The sequence below is a fragment of the Dreissena polymorpha genome, chromosome 1 (assembly GCF_020536995.1).
Source record: "Dreissena polymorpha isolate Duluth1 chromosome 1, UMN_Dpol_1.0, whole genome shotgun sequence".
Lineage (NCBI taxonomy): Eukaryota > Metazoa > Mollusca > Bivalvia > Myida > Dreissenidae > Dreissena > Dreissena polymorpha.
Window position 1 is genome coordinate 97,611,571 of NC_068355.1, and position 17,844 is coordinate 97,629,414.

Below are 17,844 nucleotides of genomic sequence, written 5' to 3' on the forward strand. Positions count from 1 at the left end.
TTCCAGTATTTGTAAAAGTTTTCAATATTGACCAATACCCACCGCTCACAATTTCTTTATGTTGTTTGCAATATTCTACCAGGTACATTTACAATTGAACCTCTCTAGTCTGAAGCATTCTGTTCACACAAGGCTTGCTATTAATTTTAATAATTTGGTACAGGTACCTGAATCTGTACAGAGAGTATAGAATCTTGTGAGTTTTAATTACTAAATTACAGCTGATTATAATGCACATTCTTACATGAATTTGTCTGCTTTCAGGGGATATTATACTATGGAAAGGGAAAATGGTACAACGTTTCAAGTGAAAATACCCACGTTCAAACTTGAGCGCCATGATAGAGAGAAAACCGTCCTAATCACGCCGGACAACAATAGTTCCAGTCCCACCACATGAGTGGTGGCCATACAGACTTAGTTTGGGCTGTGATGAAAAGGCTTTAAGAGTTCAGGCTTGACCTGATGTATATGATAATATATGAGTCGTGTTCTGAAAAAACTGGGCATAATGCATGTGCGTAAAATGTCGTCCTACATTAGCCTGTGCAATCCGCACAGGCTAATCAGGGACGACACTTTCCGCCTTAACTTGATTTTTCGGAAAGGAGGGACTTGCTTAAAACTAAAGATACCATAAAAGCGGAAAGTGTCGTCCCTGATTAGCCTGTGCAGACTGCACAGGCTAATGTGGGATGACACTTTACGCTCATGCATTAAGCCCAGTTTTCTCAGAACGCGGCTCATATTATGTTAGCATGATACACACTTTTCGTGCTAAATCCTCTCCCTGCTGGTGTACATATAGATAATGCTTGATCAATGGACAAATGCTCAAAGCATTTTATGTCATTCTTCTGAAATGGACTCATCCATGAATATTCTGTGTTCAAACAGGGATTGTTCAGTGCATGGATTTGTTTGCACTTCTCACACTAATCTAAGGTCATTGAACTTTTTTTTTAAAGGGATGTAACAAATGAGTAAATATTGCAAATATTATTTGTACATTTTGTATTATCAGTGAATTACAATTTTTGTGTTTTTGGCATAATGTTAAGAAAAAATTTGATTTCTTATGATAGAAAATAATTGCTTTCCTTAGTAAATTATTTAATCTTTACTGTGATTTTCTTCCTTTAAATTAAACAATTCTAGTCCTTACAAATATACATCATACAAATCTTGAAAAAAAGTTAAATAACTGCAAATTTTGCATATTGGTACTAACTGCACAGATATTATTAATTAACCACTGGAAATAGAAAATTATTCTTCCTTTGACTTATTAACCAACAGTTAGGTTTAGTATACAACTCAGAATTTAGGAACAAACAATTATTAAACAACAGTTAGGGGTTTCATATACAACTCAAAATTGATGAATGTGTTATTCAATCTAGGTGTTTTCCAAAACTTGTCTTATTTGTTTTCCCTCTTCTTCCATTCATTTAAGCCTCCCTGAAAATACAATAAGAAAATCAGTTTTGCTTAAGGCAAAGCAGAACAAGGAAATACTAGCATCCAGAAAGATTTAATAATGGATTAATAATAACTATTTCTTAATGGCTAATTTGGAACAAGTTGTTAACCAGTGAACCTTTCTACGTTTGCCAAAAACTAAAACCAGTTACTGCTTATTTTTATCAAAATATTAGTGCAAAATAAATTGTTTGACGTTAAATTATGTGATCATTGTGTATACAGTTTGGTATGATAAAATAACTTGAACGATATTTTAAGAATGTTTCATGTAACATTATTATTGTTTTTCTATATATCTGAAAGGGGCCTTTTCACGTTTTGGTAAATTGACCAAAAAAAATGGTTTTATATTGCAAATTTCCCTTGTAGTTGTGATATTTGTGAGGAAACAGTAATACTGAACATTAACCATGCTCTAAAATATCCATTATATGCATCTTAAGATGACTTTAAAGCATTAAAATTATAAATCGTTGCTATGCGAAATGACTGAATAAAAGGTGGAGAGAACTGAATAAAAGGTGGAGAGTTTTGTTGTTGTCAAAAACAATGATTCACCATTTCAAACAGTGAAAAATGAACAGCGTAAATAATCTTTATTTACGTTTTTTTTTCTGTGAAATGATGACGTTTGTTCTTGTCATGATGTCATTATTCCACTAAATTTTTCCATTTAACTTCTTTCCAATTGTTAATCTGGGGACAAAGATTTAAAGTGAAAAGATAAATGATTGGTTTTGGTACATGATCCAATGTTTTCACTTTTGATCATAGAAAAAAAGCATTTACACATGTGGTTACTACACTCGTGAAAATATTAATTTCTCTGATCATTTGTGTAAATTAAAAATTTACCCAACCAATAATTTCTCTATTGTGAAATTAAGTGTTAAATTGACTCTTATCCCACAACGTTTAATCGATTTTATTTGATAATCGTATCATCACTTGTTATAATACCATAATATTTTCAACCCTCTATTATATATACTGTGTCAATGCCCTGTTTGGAGGGCATCTGTCTCCATCTGCGGAGCTCTTGTTAAATTTATTCACAAAAGATGATATATATGTATTAATATATAATTTAAAATATAAAATTTGTGTGTGCAGAAAATATGTAATATATAATATATATATTATATATATATACAAAAGTTCTACAGTTCACACAAATTTCTTAGCCACATAAACAAAAACTGTCATATCTCACGTGAAACAACCCCACATTGGTTGCCCCCACTAGTAATGCCGCCATGGCAACGGTACATGAAGACATGCCGCTGTTGCAATGCGTCACAACATGACCCTTGAGGTCGATGCCCACATCAGAAAACACTATAACACAATTCCATTGTTCAAGTCAAATTAATAACAAGAGCACCGCCTTGCGGGTGCAGACCGCTCATCTATTTTCTTTTTAAAGGTGAAGGGACTATCATTTTCAATCACAAAGGAGGGAGGGGTGGATAGAAGAGGGGTGCATTGTGTGGGGGTGTGGACATTTATTACATTATCTTCCAAAAATGCGAAAAAAAGGAAAAAAAAATCGGGGAGGGGGGGGGGTGGGGGGTGGGTGGGGGGGGGGATTCTTGGGTGCGATGGTTGGACGGTATTTCAAACATAAAATAATAAAAATAAATATTTGTGTTTTGTAACCGTTTCAAAAAACATAAATTGGGGGGGGGGGGGTGAGGTGGGGGGGGGTATAGTGTGAGGGTGTGGTGGTAATTTGTGATCTTAAAAAAAAAAAAAAAAAAAATTTAGGGGGGGGGGGGGGGATTCGGGTGGGGGGTGGGGGGGGGGGGTGTTTCTTGGGTGCGATGGTTGGACGGTATTTCAAACATAAAATAATCAAAATAAATAGTTTAGTTTTTTAACCGTAAAAAAAAAATGGGGGGGGAGGGGGGGGCATGGGCGATGGTTTGGGTGGAGTCTATTATGGTATGTCAGGTAAGAGTAGTTTTGTCAAAGTATCAATCAAATCTAATCATAAACAAAGAAGTTATGGCAATTTTAGCAAAATTTAATAATTTGACCTTGAGAGTCAAGGTCATTCAAAGGTCAAGGTAAAATTCAACTTGCCAGGTACAGTAACCTCATGATAGCATGAAAGTATTTGAAGTTTGAAAGCAATAGCCTTGATACTTAAGAAGTAAAGTGGATCGAAACACAAAATTTAACCATATATTCAAAGTTACTAAGTCAAAAAAGGGCCATAATTCCGTAAAAATGACATCCAGAGTTATGCAACTTGTCCTTTTACTGTACCCTTATGATAGTTTGCGAGTGTTCCAAGTATGAAAGCAATATCTATAATACTTTAGGGGTAAAGTGGACCAAAACACAAAACTTAACCAAACTTTCAATTTTCTAAGTATAAAGGGCCCATAATTCCGTCCAAATGCCAGTCAGAGTTACATAACTTTGCCTGCACAGTCCCCTTACGATTGTTAATAATGGTTGCAAGTATGAAAGCAATAGCTTTGATACTGTAGGAATAAAGTGGACCTAAACACAAAACATAACCAAATTTTCAATTTTCTAAGTATAAAAAGGGCACATAATTCTGACAAAATGCCAGTCAGAGTTACATTACTTTGCCTGCACAGGCCCATTATGATAGTTAGTAAGTGTTTCAAGTATGAAAGCAATAGCTTTGATACTTAAGGAATAAAATGGACCTAAACACAAAACTTAACCAAAATTTTCAATTTTTTAAGTATAAAAAGGGCACATTATTCTGTCAAAATGCATGCCAGAGTTATCTAACTTTGCCTGCCCAGTCCCCTCATGATAGTAAGTAAGTGTACCAAGTTTGAATGCAATAGCATTGATACTTTCTGAAAAAAGTGGACCTAAACGCAAAACTTAACCAAAATTGTCAATTTTCTAAGTATAAAAAGGGCACATAATTCAGTCAAAATGCACGCCAGAGTTATCTAACTTTGCCTGTCCAGTCCCCTCATGATAGTAAGTAAGTGTACCAAGTTTGAATGCAATAGCATTGATACTTTCTGAGAAAAGTGGACCTAAACGCAAAACTTAACCGGACGCCGACGCAGACGCCGACGCCAAGGTGATGACAATAGCTCATAATTTTTTTTCAAAAAATAGATGAGCTAAAAATATAATATATGTATTAACGTTTCACAATGTGCCACCGTACAAATACAAACAAAATTAAGTTTCATCGCCCCACTCTTCTATCTGTATAATAAAGGCAGTGTGTACTCCATGTACCCATAACAAGACTAGATAATGCAACAATTTGCCACTATATGTTTACACTTCTGAAATTCAAACTCCTTCAAGCGGTATATACAATGGAAAAGCAAGAGCCCAACTAATACGAAGATACAATGTGTACCAATCTTATGTAATAATTATATTTACATTCAAATACATACAAATATAGTTCCTATTGTCTGTGAATTTGATAGTGTTTAAAGAGTCAGCTAGTGGGTTTTCCCAAAATCTAGCACATGGCTTGGTACTGCTATTGGCTAGTCCTTTATTGACAGGTACAGGTGTCGTACATTTACGTATTTCCTCTGGTGACTTCATGATCCCCTTCTCCTCATCTATCAAGTTGCCCATGTCAAGGTTCACTGCCCCTGGAATTTGGCTCTCTTAAAAGGAGAGACATATGGAGGTAAGACAATTATGACTACATGGTACAATAGTATATAACCTCTTACAACTCAAGTGTTGAAGACAGCATATACGAGCAGTACATATTTTTTACATATATGTGGGTCTTATACAGTAATTATAAATTGAAATAAAAACAGCGCATAAATGATGCAGAAACCAGTATATTTGGCCTATATTGTTTTCCCTTGGCTTAAGAACTCCACAGACGCTTGCAAGTAATGTAGCATCATAACAATAAACAATGCCAGTCATGCTTTGGAAAATATAGGGGAATCCAAATGTTTCATGATTATGAAAGACTAATTAAAGTCATTATTTTGTATATTTCATAAAGGCAAACACTAAAGGTTCAAAAGTCTCAGATTGTACAGCCATCGTGTACTGACTAATGCAGCTATAGTGCAAAAGATGCAATAAAAGTAAGCAAACACATGCAATTTGTTGACAGGATTGAAGAAGCCTATTTTACCAATTAGGTTTACTAGGAAACCAATTTAATACACAGACCCACTTTTTGTATAAGGCTAGAACATTTGAAATGTACAAATAATCCAACATAACAAAACAAATATAGTACACAACAAGAGGCAAAAGGTCCAAAGGTGCTCACCTGAGACTCAAATGAGCTTAGATGTTCTGATCATGTGATGTTAATAAGGTTTCACAATGGACCGTGAAGGCAAGCGGCCCTTACTCCTTGCTTGCTGCCTTGTTTTTAAACAACCAACAATCCTAATGCCCTTTACATTTTACCAAGCTCAGATATATACTCATGTTTTCATAGAATGGGAAAGTTTCATGATGAGAGGATAACAATAATGATATCTTAAGTGTTCAAATGGTTATACTGTAACTACATACAGAAAACTGCATTGTCCTTGGGCAGCAATGACTTTCAACAACAAACAAACATGACTACTAGAGTATTTACAAGCCTTTTATTGAATTTAACATTGTTACCTAGTTTTTGATGCCATATGATCCAAATGTCATTCTCATCTGTGACAGCATGTTATTCTGTTCTGACTAAGTTTAATGAAGACTGTGGAACGAATGTGGCCTCTAGAGTGTCAACAAGCTCTTTCTTTAATTTTACCTAGTGACTGACTTTTTTACCCACATGACATAGTTTTTAACGCGGTCGAGATATCATTGGGACAAATGTTAGACCAAATGTCATGAAAACTGGACAATAAATGCAGCTTTAAGACATTCAACAAGCTTTTTCCTTACTTGATCTAGTCACTTAGTTTTTGATCATGTGACCCTGTTTTGAACTCGACTGAGATACTATTTGGAAACAAGAATATTAGTGAAACTGATGGATGCTCCCCGATGATGCGCTTTGTCAATCTATGTGTTAATAACCACCTAAAAAAATCTATTATTAGCCTCTGTTACCTTGACCCCAGTGACCTCAAACCTCGTCAAAAGGTAGAGCTCCATGCAAGGTACCTACATGCCAAATATGAAAGAGATCGGTAAAGTATTGAAGGTGCTATGAGAACTGTAACAAAAGTGTGACGGAAAAATCTATTATTAGCCTCAGTCACCTTAACCCCAGTGACCTCAAACCTCATCAAAAGGTAGAGGTCCATGCAAGGTACCTACATGCCAAATATGAAAGAGATCGGTAAAGTATTGAAGGTGCTATAAGAAAGTGTAACAAGAGTGACGGAAAATCTGTTATTAGCCTCAGTGACCTTGACCTTGACCCCAGTGAGTGACCTCAAACCTCATCAAAAGGTAGAGGTCCATGCAAGGTACCTACATGTCAAATATGAAAGAGATCGGTTAAGTATTGAAGGTGCTATGAGAAACTGTAACAAAAGTGTGACAGAAGAATCTATTATTAGCCTCAGTGACCTTGACCTTGACCCCAGTGACCTCAAACCTCAGCAAAAGGTAGAGGTCCATGCAAGGTACCTACATGCCAAATATGAAAGAGATCGGTTAAGTATTGAAGGTGCTATGAGAAACTGTAACAAAAGTGTGACAGAAGTAAGGAAGGAAGGACAAACTGGCAACTATATGCTCCGCCGAAATTTTATTTCGGGGAGCATAAAAATGATCTAACCAATTTCATAACGACTGGTCAATAGATGAGGTATCTTGAGTGTTTAAAAGGGAAAAGTTTTGACGGACAAAATGCGATCACAAAAGGTCACCATGATAATGTTTTGCTAACTTAAAGGTGAGTTAAAAACGTGTATTACCGGCAAATGCCTTGGCGGGCCGTGTATCCACCAGTTGGAAGGAGCACTTCTCTTGATTCTCTCTCACCGATTCGTAAGGGACACGGAACTGATCATTTACTACTGGCTTGAAGGATCCCGGCTAAAATGCAGTATCTTTCTATACCAATACCCAGTACAGTGAAACTGTCTGCATCGAAATTTCCCAAGACCAGGCAGATAGTTCGTTTTGCATAGGTTATATTTAAGTAAATGTAATTTTCCGCAAGCAGATAAATATTATGGTTTTATTCTAACACGGCGACATATTGTAAATGTTTACAATTGTACTGGTTTTGATATAATTATTAGTTGTTTGTCAAAAATGTTACATTAACAAAATAGGGTAATGTATGGACAATTTCTCAATGCTAAGACTAACTGTGACACATTTGACTTACACACATGATAATGCTACCTAAGGACTATACACAACTATCTTACTTGTTAAAAAGGAGGCAAATAGGGACTTGCAGCATAAACAATGTCATAACAGAAATTCAGTTTATCCAATGACTTTACGAAAGTATTAAATACTGTTTTTCTGCATATAAACGATGTATTAACTGTCAGAAAAAGGTAAATACCAAAAACAAGTATTAAATGTACAAAATGTATTTGTAATTTGACACAATGCTTGAAAATGGTTTAAATGGCATACGGTTTTGGGCACATATTCTTTAAATTTTCAACACCTTTCCAATGAACTATTTTCTGTTGCCCTGTTGTTACCTTAGTTACTTCCTCCCCCGATGCTGTTGGGTACCCCAGCTGTAGCCAGCGCTGCAGTCCACCGTCCAAGATGGACACATTGTCATGACCAAAGTACTGAAGTAAATCAATGTAACTGTTCAATGCTCATTCATGTGCATTAATTTCAAGTTTGTGTGAAAGCTTTACAAAACTTTGTCAAAGACGCAATCTACTATCTAGAGAACAGAAACAAAATTTTGTTTATGAAGCAGTATTTATTTAGAAAGTTATAATAGTGAGCGCCATTAAACTAAGCTGGAAAATGATTCTTTGTAGAGCACTGTAACTTAAAGGGTATGTGATACAAAAAGATCGCTCCAAGGTACTAAATTGGTCAATGGTGAAAGTAAGATACCGTGTCAATGATACCCAGTTCATTTAGTTAGTCAAAAGGGTTGCAGATTTTACTTAAATGTTTTATTAGGTTAGTCAAATCAATCCATGGTTCCGCAAGACAGCAATGTGCAAATTGTTTAAGCCCTTACATTTCACAATCAATTTCGGTTATGATTTAGTTGCACTCCGAGAAAACAGGGTAAAATGTATGTGCGTAGTGTCAGAACAGGCTCATCCCATAGGTGTTGGGCGCGTGGCAAAGTTACTTTAACAGTATCAATAAGACATAAAACAACATTTTTTTATCATTTTGACAAAGACAAATTTTCTGATATAATATATATTATATCCGGTTTATTTTCAAAATGATGAAAAATGTTGTTTTATGACATATGGATTGTGTTAAAGTGACTTTGCCAGACGCCCAAAACATGTGGCTCATCCGGGGACGACATGTTCAGCCTAAATTCAACTTTTGTCAAGAAGAGTCTTCCATTACAAGAAAAACAAGCAAATTCATTGAATTGATATCCCTCGCCAATATGCTTCTGGACCTAAAAAGTGTTATATTTGACACTTAAAAAAGCATTTTTCAAGATACAAAGGGCCATAACTCCGTTATTAACAGATGGTGTACAATGCCATTTTGCGTGCATCATCCTCTTATCCGTATATATATATATACTCAAACCAAGTTTCAATTAAATCCGCCAAAGTTCTTCCAAGATATGGCTCCGGAAAAGTGCCGAACGGACGGACGGAAAGACGGACGGACGGATGGACGGAAAACGCAAAAACGATATCCCTCCGCATATGGCGGGGGATAAAATAACACAGAACTGCACAGGCTAATCTGGGACATTTTACGCACATACATTAAACACTCTTTTCACAGAGCAGGCTATATCATACTTATTACGCTTACTTTAAAGGTCCAACAGCCTCGGCCAGACAGGAAGTATCCTGCTTTCTCTGTGTTGCTATAAATAACCACGTGTGAACTGGGGTTGACACCAGCTCTGCGCGCATGCTCAGCAAACACTTGCGCATCTGGTACTGCACGTGGATAGACGTCGCTATGCTTCGCATCGAGCACATTCACATACTGAGCTGATGGTATGCGCTGTCTGAAAGTGAAAACCATACCAACAATTAATAACAAGTGATGTAATACAAACATGTGTGCCCCAACTTGTAGCATGGCCATCAATGTGAGAAATTGTTGATTTTTTATTTTTAAATATTACCTGCCCCTATACCATTGGCCTTTGAACTAAGATTCAACAAGTTCTTTCATCTGTTGACCTCAAATTCAAAACGCGTCTTCTTTTCTGGTAATCACTAAATTTTGACAGCATGGCATTCTCTAGATATTTTGCTGAAAAGAATTTCATGTGACAAGGCCCCAAACCAAGTTGACCTTTGAATTAGAATTAATAGGGGTCATTCTTTCCTCCAAAGTAATAATACTTAGCAATTAAATGATCACAAGTCATTGCTTTCTCTATATTTTAGTCAAAGGACCAATCATCCCACCTATTTATAAATAATTGTTTTTTTTAATAAACCCAATATTTGAGAATCCCATGATTTTTTTAAAATGAAAAAATAACTAGAAATGTCACGTTCATGCTTGATGTACCCAATATGTGCTGCTTTGTCAGAGGGAATAGACACTTAATTGTAAGAAGAGAATTACCCAATAATGCACCTTTTCAACATAAGTTTCATTTTGATTTCTAAATTTATTGTAAAGATACAGTTAACACTCAAAAAATATGTGTATGGACATTTACAAAGGCAATAACTGTTAACAAATACACGGAAGTTCTGGTTCTTAAATACTGCATGGTTCTTCATTATACATGTATCTACTTAAACAATCTAAATATGATACACTGTTTAAGGGCAATAACTCTAAAACTATTAAAGACAAAGTTATGGCTCGTTTACACTGCAAATCCATTCAATGAGATGTACCTATACATTCAGTCATAAGTTCATATCTTTTTATTTTAAAGAAATGCTACAGACCATATTTTAGTATAACAATCAACAATTAAATGACAACAACTATAACAATAGGAGCAAGATTTATGTTTCTTGTGCTCTGCACTTACCCCGATTCCATACCTACCCTATGATGTTTCAAGTTGATATATATTTTAGAAAAAAGGGAAATAACTCAAACATTACTAAAAAAGAGTTTTCAATGAACTTTCTAGCAATGAGGTCTATCCACCTGCTAAGTTTGAAGTAGATACCTTAAATAGTTTTCATATATCCATTTTGCCTAACACGACATTCGACGACAGAACGTACCGACGACACATACAGTGATAATGGAAATATCACAAACTTGAAAATACGTCAATGTTAAGAAATTGTCAAGTATTTTTTTACAAATAATGTCTTTTTGTTGTTTCCTTTTAATCTATATATGGTTGCATAGAGAGAAAAATACGTTCTCACATATGAAATTGTTAAGCACAATACAATGTATTGCTTTTGAAACATCCATTGCTGAGACTTGGATGATGAATTTTTGCATACAGTGTACTCATCTGACCCATATCTATTTTACACTAAACCTATTGTTTAGAATGAATAGCTCTTCTTTATTTTTTTAATGAAACTACCAGGACAAGCACACAAAAATTATCATTCACATCACCCTCCCGCTTCTTTAAATGATTAAAATATGTACTTTAAATGTAAATGGGTTAAAAATAAAGACAAACGCATAAAAATCTTCAAATGGTTAGACGAAAAAATATATAGTATATGCCTATTACAAGAAGTCACTTGACACATTATTTAGCACATACCTTAAAAGATGAATGGGACGGAGACATCTATCTCAGTGGACAACATACTAATAAACAAGGCATTGCCTTTTTGATAAAAAATAATATAGGAATCACTGTCGATAACTTCAACGAAATAATAATTGGCAGACAAGCAAGTAAAGATATCAAAATACACGAAACACATTTAACATAAATCAACGTTTACGGCCCTAACATAAATGATTCCACTTATTACGAAAATTTACAATCCTTTATAATTAATAACCAAGATAAAAACATTAAAGTCGGTGGTGATTTCAATACTGTTCTTAACCCATTATTAGATAAAAAGAAGGGAAACCTTTATTCTCATCCAAAAAATAGAAACATTTTAAACAACTTAATTGAAAATCACAATATGATAGACATCTGGCGTACAGCATTTCCAACCGAAAACAAATTCACTTGGTACTCAAACACAAAATCAACAATCTTTTGTAGATTAGACTATTTTGTTAATATCTGAATCACTTTGCAACATTATTGACACATGTTGCATAAAACCAGGATTCATGACTGACCACTCTCTAGTTGAACTTAAACTACACAAAATACAACCTGAAAGAGGCCCAAGATACTTTAAAATTAATAACAGCATCTTATTAGATACATACTACCAAACGCAAATAAAACAAGAAATACTCCATACAGTTTAAATAATAAAGATGCGAACCCAAACACCTTATGGGAAGTAATATATAATAAAATATTACGTAACACAACAATTAGATACACATCATTTAAACAAAAAGGAACACGCACATTTGAAACTGAAACCATCAAAATCCTTGAAACACTTGAAAAACAATTACATGAAAGAAACACAAGCGATACGAAAGACATTGAAAACAAAATAATAACATCAAACAAAGAAGTATTAGAAGGAATTTATCATACACATCTCAATGGAATTATACTACGAGCACGTGCACAGAATGTTGAACACAATGGAAAAACAAAATACAAAATACTTCGCAAACATCGAAAAACGTAGAAGTGAACAAAAAACTGTACACAGGTTAGTAGTCAATGGCGAAGATATAACAAACAGAACTAAAATACTAGAAGAACAACGTTTATTTTTCAAAACCCCCTATAAACGAAAACATGTTGAAAATAACACCCTCTTTTAAAATACACATCATGCTTTAAATCAAGAGGAAAAACAACTGTGCGACGGATTACTTAATAAATATGAATGTGGATTGGCACTTAAAGAAATGCAAAATAACAAAAGTGTAGGATCTGATGGCATCACAATCGAATTTTATAAAATATTCTGGAATGATATTAAAACACATTTAATTAATTCACTTAACTATTCATTTAACAACGTAAACTTAACTACGTTACAAAAACAAGGTATCATAAAACTCATTCCAAAACCTGGAAAAAAGCTAGAATCCTTATCAAACTGGCGCCCGATTAGTTTACTGAACAATGATTATAAAATTGCAACTAAAAGTATATCAAATAGAATTAATAAAATACGACCATCAATAATTTCAAGATCTCAATCTGGTTTCATTAAAGGACGTTACATCGGTGAAAACGTACGTCTGATACAAGAATGCATAAATTATTTCCACCAACCAAACACTTCTGGCCTCATTTTCTTTGCAGACTTCGAAAAGGCTTTGGATTCACTAGATCATTCGTTTATGTTCTCTTGCTTAGAAAATATGAATTTAGATGAAAGTCGAATTGAATGGGTTAAACTATTTTTTACCGATATTAACAGTATAATAATTAACAATGGCTTTTTCTCAAACAGTTTAAACATTGAACGAGGGGTAAGACAAGGATGTCCACTCTCATCCACACTATTTATTATATGCATCGAGTATCTATCACACTATATCCAATCAAATAAACATATAAAGAGAATATCGCTAGAACCTGACGAAGTAATAAAACAGTCCCTATTTGTTGACGATGCAACTTATTTTTTAAATGACAGAAGTGACTCATTCATTACTCTTATAGAATCGCTGACCCTTTTTGGAATGGCATCGGGTCTTAAGCTAAACAAAAGTAAATGCACTGTGCTTCGAGAAGGTAAATTCAAACAAAGCAATATTCATCTTAAAAAGAAATGAAATTCAACTGGACATCAGATGAAGCAACAACTTTAGGAATAACCTTTACAAACAATGAAAATCAAACAATTTTAAAAAAAACATATTACCAAAGCTACACAAATTTATAAATTGCTTTAAATCATGGCAGCATCGTAAACTCACATTAATTGGGAAAAAATACTGTGTTGAAAACGCTTGCACTCCCTAAATTAATTTATACACTAACGCTCCTCCCAAACCCACCAAATGAAATTATTGAAGATATAAAATCAGAAATATTTATTTTCTTATGGGACGGTAAACCTGATAAAATTAAGCGAACTCAATTAATTCTATCAGTAGAAAATGGAGGTATCAGACTAACGGATATAGATTCATTCATGAATGCAATCAAAAGCAGTTGGGTTAAAAGATATTTCGATAATACGAATACGAGTAAATGGAAATTATTCTACCAGAAAATTCTTAAAAAATATGGTGACTCCTTACTTTATGAATGTAATATCGACAATAATATCTTAGATGAAATTTCAACCAAAAACATATTTCTATCGAATGTTCTATCGGCATGGTGTAAAGTTACTCATAATTTAGAAACCAAAATAAACAGTAAAATCATTCGTTGGAACAATAAAGACATAACTACTAACAATAAAACGTTATTCTATAAGCATTGGTTCGAACGAAACATAAAATATGTAGATCAATTGTACGACTTCAGAATAAACGACTTCTATTCTTTTGATAACTTATGCTACATATTCAGAATACCTACACGTAATTTCCTGATGTACTACACATTCATCAAAAGTATACCCATACATATTAAAGCTGTAACCAATACAAATAACACACAATGTACTCAAAAAACATTCGTAGAAAACATAATTGCTAAACGAACAAAAACGAACAAAATATTTTACACACTTCAACTTAAAAACCCTGCCGAAATCTCTAAAGCTCAAACTAAATGGCAAAACCTTCTTGGAGAAAAAGAATTTAATTGGAAACAAATATTTGTAATGCCATATAAATCAACTACTGAGAAACTTTCAATATAAATACATCCAGAGAATCATAGCTACAAATAAACATCTTTTTAAATGCAACCTATCCAACACGAATTTATGCGATATGTGTAGTGAACATATTGAAACAAGGGCTGTTTGTAAAACATGCATGCCCCCCATATGGGCTGTCCGTTGTAGTGGCAGCCATTGTGTGAATACGTTTTATTGTCACTGTGACCTTGACCTAGTGACCTGAAAATCAATAGAGGTCATCTGCGAGTCACGATCAATTTACCTATGAAGTGTCATGATCCTAGGCAAAAGCGTTCTTGAGTTATCATCCAAAAATCATTTTACTATTTCGGGTCACCGTGACCTTGACCTTTGACCTTGTGACCTCAAAATCAATAGGGGTCATCTGCGAGTCATGATCAATCTACCTATGAAGTTTCATGATCCTAGGCATATGCGTTCTTGAGTTATCATCCGAAAACCATTTTACTATTTCGGGTCACCGTGACCTTGAATTTTGACCTGGTGACCTCAAATTCAATAGGGGTCATCTGCGAGTCATGATCAATCTACCCATGAAGTTTCATGATCCTAGGCGTATGCATTCTTGAGTTATCATCCGGAAACCATTTTACTATTTTGGGTAACCGTGACCTTGACCTTTGACCTAGTGACCTCAAAATCAATAGGGGTCATCTGCGATTCATGATCAATGAACCCATGAAGTTTCATGATCCTAGGCGTATGCGTTCTTGAGTTATCATCCAAAAACCATTTTACTATTTCGGGTCACCGTGACCTTGACCTTTGACCTAGTGACCTAAAATCAATAGGGGTCATCTGCGAGTCATGATCAATGTACCGACAGACCGACCGACCGACAGACCGACATGAGCAAAGCAATATACCCCCTCGTCTTGGAAGGGGGGCATAACAATAGAACACCTTTTCTGGGAGTGTAAACATATTCAACCTCTATGGAATCAATTGACAACCTTTCTAGAGAAACAACAATTAATTGTTAAACTATCTCTCTTAGATATCAGTTTAGGGGTTAATACCTTCAAAATACAAGAGATAAATAACGTTGTGGATTACTTAATTATATTAATGAAATATTTTATATTCAGCATGAAATAAAGAAAACAAAGACCTTCAATGAACTGTTTTATCAATTATTTAAAACTGAAGATTCAAATTGAAAAAGAATTGCCCTAAACAATGACAAACTTCATATATTTAAACAAAAATGGAAAAACATTTAATTTTCATAAACATGTCCAGAATGCTTTCTTTCACTCTATGCAACTCATCCTTAGCATAACTATTCTGTTTTGTGTTGTTGGTTTTTTTCTGTTTTTTTTTCCGCATCCTTCCAAAAAAAAGTAATACATAATTAACCTTTCCACTTTTTTGTAATCAAAATGAAACCACAAGGTCAAAACAAATATTTATTAGCATATCTTGTATGACATGTTTAAACATTATTGCTGCTACATGATATCACTTAGTTATATGATTATGTACATGTATACATGGTATGTTTTATATTGAATAAAAAAATATATTTCGAGCCATGAAACCAGAAACGTAAGTTTTTGTGTTTGATGAAAACTTGATCGCGTGATGGAACCTAACATACATACATAAACACTTACAGTAAGTAGTCTTGCTGACAGTCGCGGGTGCTGGACCAGGAAACGTCGATCACCACCACATCCGGTCTGTCCTTTTTAACGAGGCGTTCCTGTAACCACTCACATGTCACTAGTAGCGGACAAGACATTTTCTTCTCGACTTCGCTCAGAGTTTCCTCCTTCAATGTCCCGTAATTGTGCGTGATTCTACAAACGTCCCTAGACGCTAGAATGTGCTTATGTGGTATATATATATATATATATGGTCACTTCTGCAGATCAAGCGGGGCCGTTGTCTATACAGCTCCTATTACGGACACACGTCTTAATAGATTATAAATTGACCATCGATACCGTGAAAAAAAAAACACAATTTTAAACGCACTTGTGTCCAATCATGTGGTAATATCCGCTAAAGCCGTGCGATAGATTTATTAAGATTTTAACTCTGACAAAAATTGTTTATTCTTGTTTAAACGTAATTGCAGAATCGCAAGCACATACATAACAAGAGATATGTTTGTCAGAAATACAATGACCCCTATTGCGCCGCTTTGAAATAAAATTTCAATATATTATTTGGCAGCTTTAGAAATTATCTCCCTTTTCATGCTTATTACTTCCCTTGGATTGTTTTTTTTTTTTGACATTGAAGAATGACATTGACCTTTCACCACTCAAAATGTGCAGCTTTATGAGATACACATGCATGCCAAATGTCAAGTTGCTATCTTTAATATTGCAAAAGTTATGGCCAATGTTAAAGTTTGCGGACGGACAGACGGACGGACTGACGGACACTTCAACTGCTATATGCCACCCTACCGGGGGCATACAAATTACCAACACGCTTTATTTACAAGCAACCCACAAACTGAACACATAAGCAGCTACCGACAACCTCGTTATGCCGAATAGATATTATATATGTGTGTGTTGATTGTAAATCAAGCGTGTCGATAATTTACTATTCTGCAATTTCGTTCAAACAAACATTAACCATTTTTGCTTATGAAACGTATTGCTTATAATTGTTTGATCAACACAAATATGGTAAGGCAGAAAATATGACTCTAGGTTTGAGATAAAACTACCCGTGCATACACTAATATACATATGTATGAGCATATAATCTTATTAAAACCAATTCGATCGATAACGTATGGCTTGTTTGTTTCCCATAATGTGAAACATGTACACGCATACCATTTGTTATCAAGTGAGTACACACGGTGTATAAACATGAATGTTGCGATTAAATTAGGAAGTATCAACATAAATACAATATAACAAAACCATACCTTTAATGAAGGCACATACCGACTGCATATGAATAACTTCGGCAAGCATGTAGTGTTTACATTTTACAACCCCGTGTGTACGAAATATCTGCTTGACCCGAAAGACTTAAGATAACTCGCAAATCACAGCGGGACGAATGCACGTGGTAAGTTTTTAAATGAGAGTTCATTGAAGCAAATCTCAAATGTTTTAGCTCCGATAGCGAAACAATTCAGCTAGCAGTACCGACATACCACGCGATGCAGAGTTGAGCCGATGGTTAATGTATTCAACAACACGCATCACATATCAAGGTAATACAGGTATATTTTTATAATAATATATTTGTCCACATAACATACCAATACAATCAATAGTCACAATTTTTAACAATTCAGATATATCTCAGATAGTTTCATCAGAGATCATAATATATATTTATCCTATTACCAGATGAAAATCGATAGAATAACAACGATCGTATAAACATTAGCTTTATACTATCGCTA

At 34.5% G+C, this 17,844-nt stretch overlaps 2 protein-coding genes across 3 annotated transcripts in view; one reads left to right on the top strand and one right to left on the bottom strand.

The window, feature by feature from the left end:
• The window catches only part of LOC127841653 (polymerase delta-interacting protein 2-like), a 22,062-nt gene extending 20,939 nt beyond the window's left edge, over positions 1 to 1,123 (top strand). Inside the window, exon 10 of the mRNA XM_052370660.1 lies at positions 265 to 1,123. Coding sequence (XP_052226620.1) covers positions 265 to 400 — 136 coding nt within the window. The 3' untranslated portion in view covers positions 401 to 1,123. The remainder of the gene's footprint in view (positions 1 to 264) is intronic.
• LOC127841658 (3-mercaptopyruvate sulfurtransferase-like) lies at positions 998 to 17,565 on the bottom strand. 2 transcript variants are annotated; one of them, XM_052370690.1, is made up of 8 exons: positions 17,356 to 17,541; positions 16,076 to 16,261; positions 9,391 to 9,592; positions 8,109 to 8,204; positions 7,359 to 7,479; positions 5,025 to 5,117; positions 2,699 to 2,823; positions 998 to 1,461 (listed from the first exon to the last, which is right to left on the bottom strand). In XM_052370690.1, the coding sequence occupies exons 2-8, from the start codon at positions 16,201 to 16,203 to the stop codon at positions 1,423 to 1,425; spliced, it is 804 nt and encodes a 267-aa protein (XP_052226650.1). In that variant the 5' UTR covers positions 16,204 to 16,261; positions 17,356 to 17,541; the 3' UTR covers positions 998 to 1,422. The 2 variants fall into 2 exon arrangements, with proteins under 2 accessions (XP_052226650.1, XP_052226660.1); XM_052370700.1 differs by lacking the exon at positions 2,699 to 2,823 and having other exon boundaries at positions 17,356 to 17,565.
• Positions 17,566 to 17,844: the final 279 nt, after the last annotated feature.

Coding starts and splice junctions, on each gene's coding strand:
- LOC127841658 (XM_052370690.1), bottom strand. CDS start 16,203: ATGTCTTGTCCGCTACTAGTGACATGTGAGTGGTTACAGGAACGCCTC. Junction 9,593..16,075: donor TGTCAGCAAGACTACTTACT/GTAAGTGTTTAT, acceptor TTTCACTTTCAG/ACAGCGCATACCATCAGCTC. Junction 1,462..2,698: donor CCAATGTGGGGTTGTTTCAC/GTGAGATATGAC, acceptor TTGTATTTTCAG/GGAGGCTTAAATGAATGGAA.